At 50.4% G+C, this 18562-nt stretch overlaps 1 protein-coding gene across 1 annotated transcript; it reads right to left on the bottom strand.

Moving 5' to 3' along the window:
* Positions 1-2594: 2594 nt before the first annotated feature.
* Wnt2b (Wnt family member 2B) lies at positions 2595-18028 on the bottom strand. Its single transcript, XM_051165841.1, has 5 exons — positions 17551-18028; positions 11016-11236; positions 9390-9667; positions 7198-7462; positions 2595-2990 (listed from the first exon to the last, which is right to left on the bottom strand). Exons 1-5 carry the CDS (start codon positions 17730-17732, stop codon positions 2761-2763), a joined length of 1176 nt encoding a protein of 391 aa, XP_051021798.1. The 5' UTR covers positions 17733-18028; the 3' UTR covers positions 2595-2760.
* Between the last annotated feature and the right edge of the window lie 534 nt (positions 18029-18562).

An 18562-nucleotide genomic window follows, 5' to 3' on the forward strand; every position in this document is an offset into this window, starting at 1 on the left:
ATGTGACTTCTCCAAAAAGATCCTATTATCCCTAAAGGACAGAAACAGTATCTTTTACGTTCACTCTGTATCCAAATAGCACTTATTGGAATACGCTGTCCTAAATATTTATCAAAAGATGAAATGAGGGCCAACAGGAGGGAAAGGAAAAGAGGAAGGAAGGAGGCTAAGGCACTGCCGTCAATGGACGACAAGCTCTACCACAGAGAGACTAGATGGAAGAGGGGCCCTCAGAACACATGAGGGGTAGCAGCAGAGGTATGTGGAGCCCCGGCACCAAAGAAAGCTCTTGTTTTGTTGCTTGTTCCAAATAAATCAGTTTCTGTTTGTATAGTACAGAATGAACGCCAGTTGTCTAAAGCCAGTTGGAATGCGGAGACAAGCTAAGTTCTAAAGAAAAATTAATTGCTTGGCCACCATTCCTTGTAGGGCCTCACAGCTTCTGCAGCAGGGCTCAGACAGACGTCTTCTCTCTCATATAAACACCTCACACTTTACAAAAGTCTTACTCCCCGGAGAGCTGTGTTTCTCTTTACCATTTATAAGAGGTTGTACGTTTTTATCAGCTAGAATTTGGAGCCCAGGGAGAAACATGGAGTAATATGAGATGTCACAAAGCTCTACCCCTTCTAAGAACCTCAAATCAAAGAGTAGAGAACACAGCACAGGTAGATTTAACTCAGGCTGACTTCCCGTAGACGGCCTGTGCCATCGTGGATGTAGTGACATCGATATTCTGCTCCAAAGCTCCCCTTCCTTTTGCAATGGGTTCCTCTTCCCCTCCTGCTCCCCCTCCCTAATCCCACCACTGGCTCATCCAGTTGACTCCACTCTGAAGGAAGACATTCTCTAGGCCTGACTCACTCGGTCCCATTTCTCCACAGTCATCCCCTCACCACAGACCACAAGGGCCCTGACTAGCTCATGTTTTGTGTTAATGGATGTGAAACCGGAGCAAATCCCCTTACCAAAAGAAAAACCACCCTAAACTCTCCCACACAGGTCTCAGCAGGTTACACAAATATTAGTCCTATCGTCCAAATAAATCTGCCTCCGTGGCCAGAGCCGCGCCGCCCCCCCCCCCCCAACCTCCTGCTGCCTAGGCAGAGTGAAGTTGCTCCACAAACCTCTGAAAGCCTGATTGGATGGAGAGGAACCTGAGGAAGGGAAGAGGATCTACATCAAGAACTCCTTGTGAAAGCCTCTTAATCTACAGGCTGTTGTCAAGACCAGACAGTCCTAAATTAGACATTCCTAGAGAAGTTAGGATGTACTTGACCAATCAGAAACTTTGATGACATATATTAGTCGGTTCCAGTTTAGGACATGGTTAAATCTCAGTATCTGAGTGAGGCATGCACTCTCATTTTACACAGGGAAAAAAAAAAAAAAAAAAACGGGCCAGGAGAATTTAAAGGCCCCGCTGAAAATAAAAAATACAGTGAGTGAATAAATCACTGGGAATTAAACCTCGGTCTGTTGTAAGTGCGGGTGTCTACTTTGTGTGTTTATCAATCGGCAAGAAGCTCACCGCTCTCTAGGTCACGTGAAGGTTTCCAACCCCATGTCCTCCTACCTTCTCGCTTGCCACGCTTGCTGTCTTTGAAGACTCCACTCCTGCATCCCCTAGTCAGGCAATGGCTCATAGCACAGAGGGGACCCTGCCCTGTGGAGGTCAGTCATGGGATAGACACTAGTTAGCAGCAGGACTTGGGGAATCACAGAATAAAGGTCTGCTGAGTATACAGGAGGAGGCCACTACCTTCTAAGGTGTGTACCACGTTGCTCCAGCGCCAGCCCCTTCTGTTGCTCTTTGCTCCTACCTCAAAGCTGCAGGCCCTCTCCTAAAGAACTGTCAAAAATGAGAGCTCGACCTTCCTAGTCCACACTGCTCCTGGTAGTCCTTGAGATCAGGGGTGCTTACCTCTTCCATGAGTTACTCACCTTTGACTTAGTCTTTTCCAAGCCTACCGAAGTTCCAGAATAATTGATGGGGAGGAAAGTCCCAAGGCATAACCAGGCTTACTGTTACTCTCTCACAGCTCTGTTCCAGGGCTCCACTGGTCTATTAAGACTTTTGAACCACCGCAAGCTACCTCCTTCTGAGCAGCAGCCAGTAAACTGGCCACTGCTGTCTGATGTAGGTGGAAAGGGACACACGGAGAATGTGTATTTGTCAGCTATGTGACCTTCCTCCTCACAAAACGACTGGTTTAAAAGCTGCATAAAATCACGAGGTGGAGCCGTGTTCACCTTGGCTAACTCATCTCAGGGTCTCAGCAGGTCACTATAGCCTAAAATTACCTGCACAAATTGTCTCCAGGGAAGGGACAGGCAGTTTTTATCTCAGTCCTATCTATCCTTGGCTAGAGCAGGATCAAAAAAGGAAGCTACCTCCGGGTTCCCTTCCTGTCACATACCCGAAGAGTATCAGAAGTCAGTGCAAGCAAAGGAGAAAATGAGCCTTGACTTTAGTGCAACTCAAACCACTCTGAAGACAGCCTCCCACCTCGTCCACTCTCCCTTCAAACCTCCAGATGGAACATCGGGGAGCCCCCCCCCACTGTCTTATATCTATGCCCTATCACCCTTCCTAGGGCCAAGGAACCAGCCAGGACATTGGGGTCCCTTCCGGATCACAAGTCCATAACAGAAGCTGTAGCAGCCCAAGATTGAGGGTGGAGGAAGGTGTGCATGCGAGGATCTTGTGCTTTTGAGTCAGAGGCTTGAAGTGGAGGGAAGAATGAGGTATCTGTGTGCTCAGGTCTGGTCCAGCCACTCTGCCTTCTTAGGGGCCTTGCAAGTGTGGACATCCACAGTGTTTCTGCACTCCTTGCAGCGCACAGCACAGCACCAGTGGAATTTGCACTCACACTGGGTGACACGGGTGACTCGAGTCGTGTCGTACCCTCGGCCACAGCACATGATTTCACAACCATCTGTTCCTTTCGAGGTCTTGCTGCAGACGCGGCCTGCAGTACCTAGGGAACCTGAGTCGGAGAGAAAGAACCAAGTTACCTTCGTTTCAGCCACTCTAGGTACCCTTACACTCTTAAGCCTTTAAAAATCTCTTTTTTTTTTTTTCTTCTGAAAATATAACCACTAACTGAAGTGGACATTCATTGCCCTGTGGCCCAGGATTATTTGTTCGCACCATCAAAGCTCCTCAGAGGCTGTCTGTTTCGCCTGCAGCCCTTTCCTGCCAACACACACCGCCATGTCCTCTTCAGAATCTAACCTGAAAATACAGTAACTGTAAATCCAGGTAAGGTCCTCTAGTTTGTAAGACTTATAATGTCATTTTATCTGGATTTAAATTCTAGTCGTGCCACTTTCTAGCTGTCGCTCGCTATTGCGCATGTTAATGAATGTGTCTGGGCCTCAGTTTCCATATATGAAAATATGTATATATAAATTAACACCCAGCCAGGTATGGGTAGCACATGCCTGTAACCCCGTCATGCAAAATACTGAGCCATTTTAGTTCTAGGCTAGCCTGGGCTATGTAGTGAGTTTGAGGCCAAACTGGAATACATAGCAAGATCCTGTCTTAGGGAAACAAAACAAAACAACCCAACATTTAATGTAATAGATTGTAATGGCATGTTTGATTGATTAAATAACAGAATGAGCTAATTGGCCATGAAGCTATAATATATACATGCAAGTTTATTGGAACTGGCACGGGAGGGGGAAGGGAAGGGAGGCTGTGTGCTTAGAAGGCGGGGAGAGGGTAGGGAGGTGGGGAAAAGGGGGCCCTGGAACCAAAATGTCTTGTTTATACAGTGAATCTCTGGGAGAGAGGAAACACTGCCACCCCTAGGTAGAGGGCAGGCCATGGCAGCCACGCCCTGCAGCAGGACCTAACAGTGTTTATCACTGCTGTCCCACAGAGGTGGGCTACCTGGCATGCCTGGCTGGTGGCTTAGCTCTAAGGAGTTCCAGTGTTATACAGAAGGGATTCTTGAAGAGTAGGATAGCTTTCTCCTTGCACAGGGAATGCTCAGGACCTTGTTCCAACAGATGTCAGCCCAAAAGATCCCATCAACCTTTTTTCTAGTGACAGGGACCCCTGGCCTGAGACATGAGAAAGAAAATGGATCAGCAGGCTGGGCGGGGTAAGCACACGCCTTTAATTCCAGCACTCAGTAGAGGCAGGCAGATCGCTGTGAGTTCGAGGCCAGCCTGGTCTACAAAGCGAGTCTAGGACAGCTAAGATAACACAGAGAAATCATGTTTCGAAAAACAAAAAAAAACAAAAACAAACAAACAAAAAAAAAAAAAAGAAAGAAAAAAAAAAAAAAAAAAAAGAAAAGAAAATGGATCCGCAGACTTCAACAGCAATAGTCTCCACATTCCACTAGGATATGGGGAGAAAATGCAGAACTTCCTTGTATTTTAGCTTATTGGCTTAAAAATCTTTGATTTAGGACTAGGAGTGTAGTTCAGTGGTAAAGAACTTGCTTAGCATGTGCAAAGCTCTGGGTTAGATCCCCAGCACTGCAACAATGATGTGTATGCCTGTATATGTGGGGGGCATGCGCAGGCCATAGCGTGTATACAGAAGCCAGAGAACAACCTATGGTTCTCTCCTTCTACCTACGGCACTGGGGTGGCAGACTCAGCTTAACAGGGGTTGCAGGAGCACCTTTACCTGCTGAGCCATCTTTTTAGCTCGTGCGTGCGTGTGTGTGTGTGTGTGTGTGTGTGTGTGTGTCTGCGCATGCGCAGGCATGTGTGTGCGTGCCTCAGGCCAGAAGAGAGCATCGATCCCCTGGAGCTGGAGTTACAGATAGTTCTTAGCCTGAGTGGGTGCTGGGAACTGAACTCATGTCCTCTGGAAGAGTAACAAGCACTCTTAACCACTGGGTCATCTCCCCAGCCCCCTCTATTTTCTTTTTTACAGCCAGAGTATATAATCCAAAATGTCGACAAACTACTGCTCTAGAATGTGGGCTGACTAGGTCTCCTACATATGTTAGTCCAACTCCAAGGGCTGGGTTTTAAATAACAAAATCCTCTTCTACAATCTGGAGCTATGCTTTCCAGGACAGTAGCCACTAGCTACAGCATGTTCTCTCTCTCTCTCTCTCTCTCTCTCTCTCTCTCTCTCTCTCTCTCTCTCTCTCTCTCAGATTTTATTTATTTATTATGTATACAGTGCTCGAAGGCCAGAAGAGGGCACCGGATCTCATTATAGATGGTTCTGAGCCACCATGTGGTTGCTGGCAATTGAACTCAGGACCTTTGGAAGAACAGCAGACCAGTCAGTGCTCTTAACCTCTGAGCCAACTCTCCAGCCCCTACAGTATTCTCTTAGATTCAGTGAATTAAAATTAGCTAAACTAAAAAATTTTCATTTCCAACTGAACTACCTCTATAGTCATCTGCCATGCTTGTTCATGGTTTTACTCTCTGTAGTTTGGTTACCCAACATCAGCTGTAGTTCTAAAAGTATTAAGTGGGAAGTCCAAAAATAAATGATTAAAACTTGTAAATGTTTTACCACACGGTGTTATAAAAATTGTCCTATTTGTGACTAAGTGTCAGAGCCCTTGCCCAGATCGTTACAATGTCCTGGATTAGATCAGCATCAGCAGCACCATAATAATAAACCTGCCATCTTACCATCTGTCCTCGTCACTCAGCGCATGCCATGCCTAACTTACAAGTTAAACCTCACCACAGGCGTGTACGTCTAATAAGAAGCACAGCATATATAGTGGTTGGTGCAGCCTGCACTTCGGGCATCGCCTGATCTTGGAGCACACCCTCCGTAGATAAGAGAGGTCTACGTCACTCATACGCTAGGTTTTCACACACGGCCTGTTGTTTCTGTACTGGAGACTGATCGATGCCGGAAGTTTCGGTAGCACTGCTGTGGAGGGAGCGCCTGCCTCCGTACTCCTAGGGAGGCTGATACCATCTGGATTTTTGCCTCTGAGAAAAATGAATCAGCATAGGACACATCCTTTCTTCTAACTCCGAAGGCGTGTTTTAGATGTAGCAGAACAGTCTATACCTCAGATGTGTGGAATTCTCCATCCACAGGCATCCAGAGATGAACCTTCTGAATGAAGCCACATGGAGAACTACCTCATGACAGTAAATCACCAGGGGGTCCAGAGGGCCTCCCCAGCCTTTCTGACAAAGTACATATACGTCCCATTACCTGTCAGGAACGCCACTCTCTTTCTGCGGGCTGAAGCACTCTGAGGCACTCGAGGCTAGGAGTAATGGTGAGTGAAAACAAACGGTACAGAAGCCAGCCAAGGCACAGGGCTCTGCTCTACGCAATCTTGACTAGTGAATCTGCAGAAAAGAGCCTGAGAGCCCTATGGCGGGAACCAGAAGAGAAGCAGCTCCATCGAGCCACACCCTGTCCCTGGTTTAAGTTATCTGGACCAGAGCTTATGAGTCAATATGGGAGCTTCCATTCTCTCATCAAAACACCATATCATGCCGGGCAGTAGTGGCGCATGACTTTAATCCCAGCACTCAGGAGGCAGAGGCAGGTGGATGTTTGTGAGAGCGAGGCCAGCCTGGTCTACAAAGCCAGTCAAGGACAGAGCTACACAGAGAAACCCCTGTCTTGAAAAACTAAAACTAAAACAAAACAAAATAAACAAACAAACCACTATCACTTTGCAGTGTTTCCCAAGACCCCCTCCTGCCCGACCCCGACCCCAAATATTTAGAACAGACTGAGAAGCAGCCATTTTCTTCTTGTTATGAAGCATTAGCTGCTTTATCAGCCTTTTACAGAGATCTCGTCTTGTCTCCCTCACTGGCAGCACATCAAGAAGCAGCTGAGAACCCATATGTTCAAACAAATCTGCCTTGATTTCTCTAGTCGCCTTGCTTTGTAGTAACATTTGATTACAATATCTGTGTGTGTGTATGTGTGTGTGTGTAGCTCACATCTTGCCCAGAACTCAAAACAGGTGGCTCATTGAAATGTTTTCTGAGTAGTACCTACTGTGTCCTAGACCCGGAAGATATCGTGAGTGACATGTGACTACTTGTGCAACCTCAGGCCTGACAACCTGAGGCACAGGCCACCTATCTCAAGGCCAGGTTTTCATGTAAGGAGGCAACCGACTCCTTTCCAATGCCCATAAACTAGACAGACCTCGATTAAGCAGAGACACCTGCACCAATAACCAGGCTCCACGTCTCTGCCTGTTTCTTTCTCACCTGCAGCCTTGTCCAAGACACAGTAGTCAGGGGAGTTGTCAAAGTACACAAGATCAGTCCGGGTGGCGTGGCGATAGCCTTGGCGGGCTGCTGTGAAATTGGCGCCATCCTGGGTGGCAGTCACCTGCACTGCCCCATCATATCGCCTCCGCAGGTAGTCCCCGGTGCGGCGGAAGTCTGAGAGTGCCCTCCAGCAGGTGCGCAGAGTGCAGGAGCCACTCACACCGTGACACTTACATTCCAGTTTCAGAAATCGCCGCACAGCCTAGGGGAGGGAGGAGGCAGGTGGGGACACTGATTAGTCATCTCTGAAGTCAAGAGCAGGAGTGCCCTGAGCTCTGCCGGCCCAGGCCTGCTGGTGGAGCCTTGGCGGTTCTCCGCCATGTCAGCCCCCACCCATTTTTCCAGACCACGTCAGAGAATCTCTCCTAGCAAATCAGCCTCAACAGTGCTGTGCTCTTCATGGCTGCCTGATGGGTTGTCAAGCCACAGGAGCCTGCTCCTGCTTACAGCCTGCACATCTTTTAAAAAAAAAATATTTATTTATTATTATGTATACAGTGCTCTGCCTGCATGTACACCTGCAGATCAGAAATGGGCATCAGATCACATTATAGATGGTTGTGAGCTACCAGTGGTTGCTGGGAATTGAACTCAGGACCTCTGGAAGAGCAGTCAATGCTCTTAACCACCGACCCATCTCCCCAGACCTGCACATCCTTTTAAAGAGCCAAGTGGCATGCCTTCTGCTTTTATGCCATTTCTCAGCACAGGATATAGCAAATGTTAAGTGCCAGTGACCAGCCTAAAGCTATACTTGAGTCTCTTGGTCTTCGTGAAGGAAGACCTTTAAAAAAAACTACTTTTGGGGCCAGTAATGTAATACTGATATCAAGGAAAGGCACTCGCCATGCAGTCCTGCCAACCTGAACTTGATCCCCAGAATCCTCTGACCTACACACAGGCGCCAGGCCATACACGCCCACCTTATACATCGTGCATACACACACAACAATAATTAATTAAAATCAAAAGCTACTTTGGGGCTTGGGAGATGGTCTGGTATGTAAGAGCAACTTACAGACCCCATGAGGGCCCGAGTGTAGATCTTTGCAGCCCATGTAAGAAGCCAGGCGTGGTAGCACATGGGCCCGTAATCCCAGTGGTGGGGCCTCGGGTACAGAGACAGGAGCACTAGAGACAGGAACGTGGCTGGGACTTGAGCTCCAGATTCAGGGAGAGACCCTGTCTTCTCAAGGGAATAAGGTAGAAAATGGCAGAGTAGGACATCCTCCTCCGGCAGGCATGTACATCCACACACCCACATGTACGTACTCAACCACATACAAATCAAACTATTAAGAATTTAAAGTTTACTTTTTAGTCAGGCATGGTGACACACACATAGTGCCAGCACTCAGGAGGTTAATACAGAAGTATCGCTACAAATTTGAGATCAGCCTAGGCTATAGGCAGATCTCAAACAAAACAAAACAAAACAAAACACAAGGCAGGGCATGGTGGTTTATGCCTTTAATCCCAGCATTATGCAGGTAGAGGCAGGTGGATCTGTGAGAGTTCAAGGCCAGCCAAGGCTACACAGGCCCTGTCTCAAAAAGAAACAACACTCCTGACCTCAGCCCCTCAGAAAAACAAAACAAACAAACAAACAAAACAAAAAACAAAAAACAAAACAAAAAGGGGGTGGGGGCTGGAGAGATGGCTCAATGGTTAAGAGCACACTGCCTGCTCTTCCAAAGGACCTGGGTTCAATTCCCAGGACCCACATGGCAGCTCACAACTGTCTGTAACTCCAAGATCTAACACCCTCACACCAATGCACATAAATTAAAATTAAATAAAATATATATATAAAAAAAAAAAAGAAAACAAGAAGGAAGGAAATAGGGAAAGGGAAGGAGAAGAGAGAGGAGGGTATGAAAGGGGAAGAGAAGGGTAGGAGGCAACACAGAAGAAAAGAAAGAGAAAAACAAAAGTTATTTTTCTGTCTTATCAAAACTTGGTTAGGCCTATGCATTCCCAGGCTCCCTTGCGTTCTGTGGCAAAATGTTAGGGGTTTTGGAAGTAATTCAGAAGCCACCAACTCTTCCACCTTTGAGTTCAGCCTGTGGTCACACTAACTGGTTTACACCCGAAAATCTGAACATACAGACCCAGACTTGAGTACTGACCGTGCGACCACAGCGGTTGTTATGTAAGTTCATAAGGGCCCTTGCGTCCTTAAGCCTCTTCTCTTTGGCATCCACAAAAGCCTTGGCAAAGCGGACACCGTAGTGGATGTTGTCACTGCAGCCACCCCAGTCAAAGTCCCCTCGCTGGTCATGGTGCCGACCACGGGTATATGGGTCACAGCTGCACACACTCAGTTCCCCCTGGCTGCAGGCCCGAGTGATAGCATGGACCACTCCTGCTGATGAGATGGCATAGACAAACGCTGCCTCCCGGCTACCTACACACAGAGAGGCAGACTGATTACAGACCCATGATTTCCACTCCGCTGCCGCCACCACCACCACCACCATTGTCACCACCATCACCAACCACCACCACCACCATCACCACTGTCACCACTACCACCATTGTCACCACCACCAACCCACACACATTTCTGAGTATGTTTCAGTGTCTTACTCCAATGGTCTAGGCCTGGAGCTTGTTATGTAACTCAGTCTTGAACTTGAGATTTTTGTGTCTCAGCCTCCCTAAGTGCTAAGATTGCAGGGACAGGCCACATGCCTACCTCTGTCCATCCCTTTCCTTTCTTTGATCCACACAACTTCAGGAGACTCTTCAGCTTTTCCATAGCCCACTCCACACATCAAAGTGTCCTTGTCTTCTGAGAGTGTTCCTCAGAGTGGACAACCTCTCCTGCCAGCCCTCACTACTCCACTTCTCTGTACATCTGAGCTCCTCTCTGTCTCTCTGTCTCTGTCTCTCTCTCTCTCTCTCTTTCTCTCACACACACACACACACACATACACAGAGAGAGAGAGACAGACAGAGAGAGTGAGAGAGAGACAGAGAGACACAGAGAGAGTCAGAGACAGAGAGGCAGAGAGAGACAGAGACAGAGAGAGACAGAGTGAGAGAGAGAGAGAGAGAGCGCACACTAGCCCTGACACAGCTGCACCTGCCTTAGTCAGCATTCTGGGGTTTTCAGGCCTCCTCTGCTGGACAGTTCCCCTACGGTGTGGACCCCTGCCCTAACTTCAGTCTGTTCTGGTCCTCTCCTCGCCCTTGGGGACAGATGTTTATCGCCCTGAGTTCTCCTTCACCTGCAGAGCCCCATCCCACCCCCCTTCTCCCCTTTGCTCTCTAGCTCGGCTGAGCTCTTGCTGAACTGAGCGCAAGCCAATGGCTCTCAGAATATTTATATATCACCCTCTGTTTATCCCTTGTACCCATTGCTATGTTGGAATTGGTAGCGTGACCGGGTGACAGTGGTGATTGTGGCGGAAAGAAGCAGAGGACCTGGTCCTAGTCCTTAGCTATAGAGTTCCTGGATGCCCACCAGGGCTTGGATATGGGGAGGCCAGAGAAAGGCAGAGCAAAGGATGGAAGCACTAGGAAATACTTACCTTGACCCACCATCTCAAAAACACTTAGGTTGAGAAAGCTCCTGGCTTACAAATCTAGGCTAGTGAGCGGCCGGTCCTGTGTCCCAGGCTTGCCCACAGTTGTTCCTTAGATTACGAAGTGGTGTGTAGGAAAGTGAAGGGGGGCGTGCCTACCCTTGTAACCCACCACCCCACGCATAGGAAAAGAAGGGGCCTCAGAAGCTAGGAAGAGAGCCCTACTTCTGAGCATGACCCGGCCAAAGACGGTGTGGTCCCGATCCAGTGTGGTACAATTCCAGCGGTGATGGCGGAACTGGTGCTGGCACTCTCGGATCCATTCTCGGGCCCCTTCCCCCACCGAGCGCATGATGTCTGGGTAGCGCTGACACAGCTGCCGCTGCCGGCTCACCAAACCGGGGATGTTGTCACAGATCACTCGAGCTCCCAGGGCCCCTATGTACCTGTAAAGTGGAGATGGCCTTGTCATAGCATCCCGAAAGGGGGTGGGCACCTTCAGAGGGATTAAAAAAAAGGGGGGGTGGTGACTTGTACCCAGACCTTAAGAGATCCTTCCCTTCCCAAGACATTCTCCGAGGCTCATGGGTAGGACCATTACCCACAACCTCTGAACAAAAGCTACCAAGTTGCATAAAGTAACTGAGTGTGGTCTCTGGTCATTGCCAGTTCCCTAGCCAAAGGCCAAAGTGACACACACTTGTAGAACACAGGCCAGGCATGTGTCATGTACACAGAAGCTGTGGGCATGTAACACAAACCCACTGCCTGTTTATTTAATAAACATTAAGAGCCTCACAGAAAAATAAACTAAGAAAACAATAATGGGAGACAGCACTCTTACGTGTACATGTAAGAGGCAGGGCTGGACTGGCTGGGCCACGGAGAGAGCTTAGCCACAGCAGGACAAAGAGAGGAGGGGGGCTGGAGAAGACACAATGGCCGGTTCTGAATAATGTTTACAGCTTTGGGTTTTGTAGCTAAAAATAATTCTCACTTCTAATCCTGAGGCTCTAGAACAAAACCCCATCTTTTACCATTCTCTTCCTCATGTCCTCTACTTCCAGGCCCTAGAGCTTTTCTTAACCAGTTTCCTCACCCTATGAGGCACAGGGTCCAGGAAGGATCTACACGGACAAAGAGCTGTTTGCAGAGGAAGCCCCAACAGGACAAAGCAGCAAGAGTCTAATGGGCAGGTTAGCACACCCCTTTAATCCCAGCACTCAGCAGACAGGGGCAGGCAGATCCCTGAGTTCCAGGGCAGCCTAGTCTACATAGAGAATTCTAGGCCAGCCAGGGCTACATAGTGAGAAACTGTCTCTTTTAATTAATTAATTGACTAGTTATTAATTGATTGATTGATTGATTAAAAAGTAGTAGGGTCTCTAATCTGAACAATTTACAAGGCCAACCAAGATGGCTGCTGAGGGATAGGTGGGCTGTGTCATTCAAAACTGCTCAAGGCAATATGTTTCCTTTCACACACTCTAACCCCTGGGGTCTACTGTGGCCTCAGGAGACGCTGGAGAGAGAACAGGGGCCACATCACCCTTCTTCCCAAGAAGTTCCCCCAAAGAGATGATGCATTCCTTCCTATTCTGCAGCTCAGCTTTTCCCCTTTTCTGTTCTCCGTATCTCTCTCTCTCTCTCTCTCTCTCTCTCTCTCTCTCTCTCTCTCTCTCTCTCTCACACACACACACACACACACAGCGCTTCCCTTGGTATGTTCAGCATGACTCTGCTCTCTTTCCTATTGCGAACAGGTGGGAGCTGTACTGATCAGCTGCTACTGTTCTATGAATGAGCCGGTGGTTTGGGAATGGCCCCAAAGTGGTTCTAAGAGAAGGGAAGGCAGGAGGAGAGGGGAGGGGCAAGCCAACCAGTCCTGAGCCCTGCCCCCACCATACATTCCCACAGCTAGCCCTCACCGACAGATGTCACCCACGAGTGACAGTGACCCAGGCAAACACACAAGGAGGCTTGGTGCTTGCCTCTTGGGGTGTGTGTGTGTGGGGGGGGGTGGGGATGGGACTCAGCAGGGCTGATGAGCCCCATCTGTCCTGAAGGAAGGGTGAGAGGGTTGTCCCTCCAAGAACAAATCCCATGGAATCAGCATCCCCAGCACTGTCCATCAGGGCGGCAGCTTCCAGGAACAAACAAAATAAACAGCCCGGGCTGGGCCAGGCCGGAAAGGCCTGCCTGACGCACAGCCCCAAGTTACACCCACTGCCCTGGTGCTTTGTTTAGAGTATTGAAACCATCAGAGTTGGAGCTTGGCCCTGTCTCACCACCGGTTTACTTCCCCCAGCTCAGCCCCAGATTACTGATCGTGGCAATGGGTGTTTGTTTTGTTTTGTTGTTTTTTTTATCTGGGGCTTGGAGGAAGGAGGTTGGACGGCAACGAGTGACCAATAATCCATCCCTCACAGCCAGTCTGGAGTGGGGTAGGCCAAACTCTGGTAAGAAGGCCTTTCCTGTGGTCTGACTTTAATCTACTCTGCTGTAGCCCACACTGATCTTCTCATTACATTCTCAGTGAGCATGGGAACCATCTGTTCAGTATAGAAGTTGGGATGATAATTAGGTTTTCCTACTACCGTGCTTACTTCCCAAGGAACTGCTTCAAGACCCTCCATGGGGCTCGCCTGCCAGTCTGCCTCTGGGAGCTTGGAGCCAAGCGTGGGAACCACCAAGGATGCTGAGCCTGAAACTGACCCCATCGCCCTCGGCTCAACACAGGCTTGCACAACGCCTGCCACGCGCCAGTCACTCAGCTTAGATCTTAGGGGCACAAAGACTTCATGGGGGCCTATCCCTCAGCTCACTGGGAGAGGATGCCTCCTCCCTCCTGACTTCCTGTTTTCCCTTTCAGAAATGAACTCTTCGCTTCCTCCCCACCCTCCTGCACAGAAGAGCTCTCTTCACCTGCTTTTGGCCAGTTCATGGTCTTTCCTTTGCCAGTCACTCAGACCCTACACCAGCCCCTTGCTTCTTGGTGTTTGTAAGTGTCTAGACTCTGCCTCCCCATGTCTACTGAATCTGCATGTCAGGATCCCCAGCGCTAGGGAAAGACTCTGGCACATAGTAGGTACTCAGTAGCTACTGACTACTCACTTGCTTGCTCTGATTATCCCCAGTTTCCCCCTCTTCCGAGGTAGCCAGCAACTCTATTTCAGTTAGTCAGAGTCTTTTCGCAGAAGAAGCCAGCGGTCCCCCACTCCCTTTGTGTCTACTCAACACAAACAGGCCTTACGATGCAGAGGCAACTGTTACCCCCAGATCTGTTCTTAAACCATAGTCTTTGTGCACAGGCCACAGAACATTCTGCACAAAGGTACCAAGGCCTAGCCGACAGTGGTGGCTCATTGCCTCCGCACTGGGAGGGCAGACGCAGGAAGATCTTCGTGAGCGGGAAGCCAGCATGCTCTCTATAGAGTTCCAGGGCAGCCAGGGATACAGAGTGAGTTGCTATCTCAAACCCCCAAGGTGATGCCACATGGTGCAGGGCAGGGAAATCTCTACGTTATGAGCTCAGGAATACTGACAGGAATCCCACTCTGTGAAGGGGCAGTTGGGGGAAACCAGGATGTAGGAAGCCACATGACCTCAAACTCAAGGGGGTAGGTTTTGTGGTTGTTGTTGTTTTGTTTTTTTGAAACAAGGTTTCTCTGTGTAGCCTTAACTGTCCTGGATTCACTTTGTAGACCAGGTTAGCCTTGAACTCACAGGGATCCTCCTGCCTCTGTCTCCCCAGTGCTGGGATTAAAGGCGTGTACAACCACTGCCCGGCTTGGTTTGTTTTTGTTCTTGTTTTTGAGATTAGAGTCTCACTCTACATCCAAGGCTGGCCTCAAAGTTACGATTCCCCTGCCTCCGCCTCCTGAGTAATGGTATTACAGGAATGTGGCGTAGTACCCATCCAAAATTCACTTTTATTCTAGGCACACACTGATTAGAAATAAAAACATATGATTCTAAAACTGGTGTAAATTTGAGCAATAAAAAAAAAAAAAGGATGCTGGGCGGGGTGGCGCACGCCTATAATCCCAGCACTCGGGAGGCAGAGGCAGGTGGATCACTGTGAGTTCGAGGCCAGCCTGTTCTACAAAGTGAGTCCAGGACAACCAAGGCTACACAGAGAGACCTTGTCTCAAAAAACCATAATAATAATAATAATAATAATAATAATAATAATAATAATAAAATAGGATCTCACTTTGTATCTCTGGCTGGCCTAACACTTGCTATCTAGATCAAGCAGGCCTGGAACGCAACAGGATCCACTTGCCTTGCCGGGATTAAAGGCGTGTGCCACCATGCCCGGCAAAGTTTTGTTTTTCCTTCCTCTCCTATGTCTCAGTCTCTTCACTACTGAAACAGGGACGGTAACAGTTCCTACCTCACTGGCTCATCCTGGAGATTAAAGAGAATGTTCAATAAGGTGCTTGGCCATGGTGCTGGGACTTGGGGAGGGTGGAATAACAGGTGCTTGTTAACTGTATCAGCCATACCGACAGGACTGTGCACTAGGCTCTCCATGAGCCCAAGAACACACCCAGTTCTCGTGAGTCTCCAGATATCACATTCCATTTCTGGTCATAGACTAAGAAGAAATTATTTGTCTCTTCGTCTAGTTAGGGGAAGAGGCAGGAGTTCTAGCGGGGGGGGGGGTGGGGGGAGAAAGGGGAGGGTAGAATCCTGGGCCGTGAGGTCAGGCTGCAGATCGGTCATAGGGATGGCCTTCTGCTCCAGAGTAGAGGACAGACTCACTGAGTCAATGGATGTCCATCTCTTCCTGGGACTGTGCACAGTAGGGGTGCTGCTGGGTTTGAGATAATCATCTTGGGGGGGGGGGCAGACCTGCCTTCAAAATTCAGGCTTCCTCCTTCTACAAGTGGTGACCGCTGAGGCAGACACCTATGGCTGTAGCTGTGACAAGATGGAGGGGGGCGCACATGAGCTCTGCACCCACACTCATCCTGGCCCCCAGGGACCACTCAGTCCCTCTGTCACCGGCCTCCCTCCCTAGCTCTCCCATCTCATAGCTTTTGTGCCATCTTTCATGCGAACCGCTTGGGGAGGGAGGGAGAAAGGAAATGGGAGAGAGAGTAGTGGTCCAGGGTAAAACAAACAAACAAACAAAAAACTGGCTAGAAGAGCTGCAGGTGAGTGTTTATTTAGGAACTTCTTCCAGGGTGTGAAAATGCCCAGAGGGGCCCCTTCCTCACCTAAGCACCCACAGGTCACCAAGACTGTCTCAAACTGGCGGAAAAGCAATCAAGTGTTTTGAAAAGCCAGTTGCCAGATAGAGGTGGGCACTGGGTTCTTCCAGCTTCCATGTTTTCTTGATGCCATTGACCCTGAAGATGTAAGTTCCCAGCCCAACTGAGTCATAAGGGTGAGTGGGGGTCGGGCTGATCTCGCTTTGGTCATTGAAAGGCTTCCCCCCAACTCACCCCCTTCTTCCCTCTTTCCCTTTCTAAAGGAATGTTTCAAGCCAGATGTAAGATAGAGGCCTCCCGGCTTCCTCATCCTGAACCCCCCCCTCTTTACCTTCCCCAACACTGCAGAGATAAAAAAGATCCAAAAGAAAGATTTTTTTTTTCCCCTTTAACAGGAAAACAGGGGTGGGGGTGGAGAGAGCAGCATCTTGAAATGATAGGAATCTGCGGGCCCAAGCTGCCTTGCCCCTCAGCCAGCCAGCCCAGATTCCCAGCGAAGAGGAGCAGAAAAGCCACAGGGTGCAAGAGAAGAGACTTCACATTGCGGGAGCTGGGGGGTCGGGTGGAGGGGGGTTGTGCTTGCTTCAGGGGAGGAACAGAGCAAGGGGAAGGGGACACTGCATGTTAGAGAGGGGCACTAGCCCTGCCCAAGAGGCCAGTTGACTGGCAGGATGAGGAGGAAGGATAAGGAAACAGAATCTTTGTGCAGTCCAAATCTACCCTCTTACTTTGTCCTTTCTGGAAAGTGGATGAGTGTCCTACGGGGGTGGAAGGGGGTGTGGGGGGGTGGAGGAGTCCCAGGGCTGGGTAGACAATCCTACAAAAACCACAACACATCTTTTTGTTTGCCCTTTGGAGGTGTCTGAGGACTGAGACGTGAAGACAGGGTCTTAAAACTCTTGAGACTATAGAAGCTTCTGGGGCGTAGACGGAAAAGGTGGGAGGTATTGTCAGCTGGGACAACGGTGTTCCAAATTACACCCTCAAAACCAAGGCTGGTGACAAATGCCTGGGTTATGCAACCCCAAGCGTTTAATTTGCTTCAATTGTGGGAATTAAGGGGAAGGGAGTAGTTTGTGCCTCAATTTCACCTCTAAGCCCCGCTATGAATTCTTACTGCCTCGTTGTGTGGGCTAGACTAGCAGACGGACTTGGGCCAGCTGCCCCCTACTCCATGTACCCAGCGGGCTTTAGGTTGTCGAAGGCCTTTTGAGGGTCATGACTGTGCCACCGCAGGGTGTGGAGGGGCGACTGGTTCCTGGAACCCACCCTGAGAGAGAATCAGAGAGTAGCTTTTTGCCCCAGGGGCTTGAGTAGAAATACAGCGGCATGGTGTGGTAGAGGACTTCAACCACGCTCCAGACGCCCAGCGCTCTCCTCTCTAGCGCCTCATCCTCTCCAACTCCTCACCGGCCACTGGAGACTTCTGGGACTGTCCTGCCCCATCATCTCCAATTCTTCCCTGGTGTCGGAGCAGCTGGTGCCCGAAGCAATGCGCCCGTTCCAGTGTGCCTACCCACCCTGAGAACCACACTCACCACCAGGACGTATCTACCCGGGCCGGCAATGTCAGCAGCAGCAGCAGCAGAAGGCAGGCAAGACCCAGGCGGGCGGAAGCTGGGGACACGTCGGGGGCCGCGGGTCTGGGCGCGGGTACCGGGACGCGGGCACGCCGAGGGGCGAGCTGCGCGGCTTCGTCCGCACCCTGCGGCCTCAGCATAGCTCCGCGCAGATTCCGGCCGTGCAGCCCGCAGGGCCGTGGACGGGCACTGTCCGGGCTTCCTCAGGCGTCTCCTAGCTCGCCCAACAGTGTGGCCATGAGGACCGTGGATGACTGGGGGACCTCGGGGCACGTGGAGTCCGAAAGCCGGGCACTGGATTCCCAAGAGCGCGCGAGTTGCAGGACCAGGAGACGCTGAGCCGGGTGTGGGCGGTCGGGTGCGGTGTCCGTGGCTCCAGGGCGCGGAGAGCGGCGGGGGCCAGAGCGCGCGGACAGCCCCTGCGGCCGCAGCTCTCATTGGACGGGGCGGGGCGGGGCCGAGGACACGCGCGGCCTTCAGCGCGGCTCCGCCCGCGCCAGCCCGGGTGCTCTGCAGCGCCCTAGGTGTGGCGGCCGCCTCCTCCACTAGGTTCTATGAAGCGCCACCGCGCAGCACCCCTAACCTGTTCCGGCCACCCGCGACGGGGCTCTTCCCCGCCTGCAGCCCCCTGTCCCTACCGACGCCACGCCACGCCACCGGGTCCTAGCGCCCTTCACTCAGCAACCCAGACCGCTGGGTTTGGTGGCAAGGCGCACCGGGTGATAGGGGGTATAGGGGACATTTCCAGTCCTCTAACCTTTGGTGACACCGGAGCTAAAACGCAGAAGATCCACTTTCCTTCGGTCCTCCCATCTTTGCGTTCCTGGGCAACTTGTAGACACCCAGCCAGCAGGAGTTGCTGGACAGTGGAACTCTTTTGGCCACGCAGCCTGCAGGGGCGTCGTGGGCAGTCGGCCTTGGGGGGGGGACGACCCCTCTCTCATCAAGGGCTCATCGCCCCCGCTTCTCC

This window comes from Acomys russatus, chromosome 23 (assembly GCF_903995435.1).
Source record: "Acomys russatus chromosome 23, mAcoRus1.1, whole genome shotgun sequence".
NCBI classification, from domain to species: domain Eukaryota; kingdom Metazoa; phylum Chordata; class Mammalia; order Rodentia; family Muridae; genus Acomys; species Acomys russatus.